We start from the raw sequence: 3,497 nt of genomic DNA on the forward strand, positions 1-3,497 counted from the left end.
CTCCGGATCCGCTCCGACGTCAGGCTGTGACTCAGCCTCGGGATGAGGCCCCGCACCGCCCCGGCCCTTCATAAGGCAGCAGAACCGCCGGTGGCTCCACAGCGCCCGACACCATGGCCGCCCTCGGCCTCCTCCTCCTCCTCCTCGGCACGGCTGGTGAGTTCCCCATCGCGTCCCCTGCAGCCCTGGGGCACAGCTCAGCCCTCCTGGGCGACCTGGGCCCCTCCTGCATGCCTGGACCCCTCCCTGTACACCTGGGCCACCGCCCCGCCATGTTCCCTCCCGGGTGTTTGGGTTCCCTTCCATGGCCACTTGTGTCCCCTCCATGGCTTCTTCGTGTCTGCTTGCCCACCCGGGTCCCCTTCCCACACACCTGCATCCCCTCCCAGCCTTCTGCATCCCCCTCCCTGCAGAGCTGGGTCACTGCTCAGTCCTGCCGTCCCCTCTTTGGGTGCTCAGGTCCCTGTTTGGTCTCTTCAGTCCCTCCCTGACACTTTGTGTTCCCTCCCCACATTCCTGAGCTCCTTCCTGAACTGCCTTACCACCACCTGTGTCCCCTCCCGGCTGTCCCTGTCCTGTCCCTGTCACAGCCTGCCACGCTCCCCCCAATATCTGGGGGATGGATCCCTATTTGTCCCCCCACCTCAGCACTGGGACAGGAGGAGGGGAGGGTATCTGTGGGGTCTGAGCCGGGGGTGAGCGTTGTGCCCTCTGTCCCCATGTCACAGTGGCAGACCTGAAGCCCCAGCATGAGCAACTGATCCAGCAATCCCATGAGATCCAGCAGTGTGAGAATGGGGACGGGATGGCATGGAGGGAGCAGGGGGAAACCCAGAAGGGAGGAGGGGGGTTGGAGGGGTGTGCCCAGGGATGGGGGGGACACACAAGGGATGGAGGAGGTGTAGGGGCAGGGTGTAAGTGGAATGTGGATGAAGGGGACAGGGGTGGACATATATAGGGATTGGAGGGCAAAGGGACAGCCAGGGGTGGGGATAACGGGGAGGGGGGGAACAGGAGGACGTGGGGACAGGGCTGTAGGGCTCACACAAGTCTGGGTGAGCAAGGGGACACCCGGGACCATGGAACGGGGACCCTCCTGGAATGATGTGGGACCTGCAGGGTGGGGAAAAGTAGGCTCACCCTGCTATCTCCCCACAGTGCAGCAGGAGGAGCAGGACTTCCATCTGTCCCCCAACATCGTCCCATCAGCAGGGGCTGATGACATCCCGTACCCGCGGGCGCCGTCACACGCCTCCACCTGGGGCAGCATCCTGGAGGGCTTCCCTCCCGCCTGGCCCCTGCCTGACGACCTCAGCCGTTACTGCCGCAGCCCCTCGCTGATCCCCCGTGCACCCCGGCCCTCGCTGCCCCCTGCTGCCTTTGCCCACCTCCGCAGGCAGGTGGCTGCACTCGACAGCTTCTGGCCTCGCCTGGACAGCTGCTGCCAGCACCATACCCCGCTGCCCTGCGCCCGGCGGGCGGTGAGTCTGGGGTCATGTCACCAAGGGGGAGCACACAGAGCTGGGGTGTCTCGTGGGGGGTGATGTGTGTAGGGGTGATGCAGGTATCCCAGAGGAGGACGCAGGTGTCCTGTAGAGATCAGATGTGTTGGGTGGGAAGCGGGGTGTGAAGCAGGCATCTGGGAGGGGTGTGCCAGGGGATGATACAGATGTTCAGGGGGTGATGGATGTGCCTGGGGAGGGCCCCATATGTCCTTGAAGGGTGACCCGGATATTTGTGGGGGTGTTCCAGGGAGTGACAATGACAATGAAGGGAACAGGTGTCCAGGAGTGTGTCCCAGGGAGCAATGCAGGTGTCCCAGGGAGATAACAGAAGTGTCTTGGGAGACGACGCAGGTGTCCAGGAGGGGGGTGACACAGATGTGGAGACATTTTGATGGTAACCTGGGTGTCCCTTTGTCCCTGCAGTGGACCGATGTCCTGGACACGTTCTGCGAGGATGAATTTGGAGTGAAAACACGTCAGTTCCACTGCTGCCACCGGCACGGGGCTGCGCGACGCCGCTGCTTCGCCGACGCCACCATGGGCACCGCTGAGATCACCGAGATCACCGAGATCACCGTCTTCGAGCCCGTGCTCGTGCCATCCTTCCCACCTGGCGAGCCCAACGCTGCCAACATAGAGAACATCTGCCGCCTGCGGGGGCTGCGGCCCAGCCCCAAAGGCCTCCCCGGGCCCCGGGCACGCTTCCACAGCCGCCTGGAGCGTGACTTCGGCCGCTGCTGCCACAACAGCAGTCTGGAGTGCGCCCACACTGCCGTGAGTTGGAGATGGGAGGGGACCTGGAGGTGGGACGGAGCTGTGGGGGGGACACAGAGGTGTGTGGGGGTGACAGGAGTGATCTAGGGGTGGCCAAGTTGTCATGGAGGTGAGACAGGTGTTGGGAGGGTGATACAGAGATCATAAAGGTCCAGGGGGTGGCATAGAGATCCGGAGGGGGTGGCATAGTGGTCCTGGGGGTGACACAGGTAGCCAGAGGGTGACATAGGGGTCCAAGGGCTTAACACAGATGTCCCAGGTGTTGATGTAGACATCCCAGAGTGTGATTTAGGTGCCTGTGGGGCACACAGGTGTCTTGAGGGGGTGACGCAAGTGTCACTTGGGATGACCCAGGTGTCTTAGAGCATGATCCAGGTGTTCGGGAGGATGATGACGGTGTTTCCTGGGGAGTGACTTAAGTGTCCCATGAAGGTGTTTGGGAGGACATGGGTGTCTTTAGGTGTGACCCCACCCTGTCTAGGAGGTGCTGCCGGTGTCCCAAAGGGATGACACAAGTGTCCCTTAGGATATCCCGGGGGAGGTGGGGGGGTGAAGTGTCTGTACGGTAATGCAGGGATGTGGGAAGGGCCCTGCATGTCCCTGGGTGTGACACAGGTGTCCCTTGGACGGGGGGGTGACAGAGCTGTCAGGAGGACAGAGGTGACCCAGCGAGTGACGCAGTGTCTCAGGAAGGCCCCACCTATCTCAAGGGGTGACAGAGGTGTCAGGGGGTGATGGCAGTGGCCGGGGACAGGGTGGGGACAGCCGCTGACAGCCGTGTTCGGGGCCCCGCGTGTCTCTGCAGTGGCAGAGGGGATTGGAGCGCTTCTGCCGGGAGGAGGGGGCTGTGAAGACCCGGCAGCACCGCTGCTGCAAGAGAGGGTTGGGCCAAGCCCGGAGCCGCTGCTTCGCCACCGCCGCCCCCCACCCTGCCTACGACCAAGAAGTGCACAACATCAGCCTGGCCCGGCCCGGCCCCGCCATGCTGCGCACCCTCTGCGGACCCATCCGGCTGCTCAGCAAGCGGTGGGTGCTGGGGGGGGGTGCCCTGAGCACGGGATGGCAGCCCCTGGGACCCCCCCCACAATGTGTCCTTGGGAATAACGACCCCCCAAAGCCTCTGGGACCCTCCTCCCCTCCGTCTCCCTGGGGTTCCTGGCAATATCACTCCTGGGACATACCTCCATCTCCCCAGCCTCTCAGAGCCCCTGGTACCCC

The 3,497-nt window shown here is 63.7% G+C and overlaps 1 protein-coding gene across 1 annotated transcript in view; it reads left to right on the forward strand.

The window, feature by feature from the left end:
- Positions 1 to 46: 46 nt before the first annotated feature.
- The window catches only part of ECM1 (extracellular matrix protein 1), a 4,292-nt gene continuing 841 nt past the window's right edge, over positions 47 to 3,497 (forward strand). Inside the window, exons 1-5 of the mRNA XM_019623122.2 lie at positions 47 to 156; positions 729 to 788; positions 1,159 to 1,481; positions 1,929 to 2,279; positions 3,085 to 3,305. Coding sequence (XP_019478667.1) covers positions 114 to 156; positions 729 to 788; positions 1,159 to 1,481; positions 1,929 to 2,279; positions 3,085 to 3,305 — 998 coding nt within the window. The 5' untranslated portion in view covers positions 47 to 113. The remainder of the gene's footprint in view (positions 157 to 728; positions 789 to 1,158; positions 1,482 to 1,928; positions 2,280 to 3,084; positions 3,306 to 3,497) is intronic.

The sequence above is a fragment of the Meleagris gallopavo genome, chromosome 27 (genome assembly GCF_000146605.3).
Source record: "Meleagris gallopavo isolate NT-WF06-2002-E0010 breed Aviagen turkey brand Nicholas breeding stock chromosome 27, Turkey_5.1, whole genome shotgun sequence".
Classification (NCBI taxonomy): domain Eukaryota; kingdom Metazoa; phylum Chordata; class Aves; order Galliformes; family Phasianidae; genus Meleagris; species Meleagris gallopavo.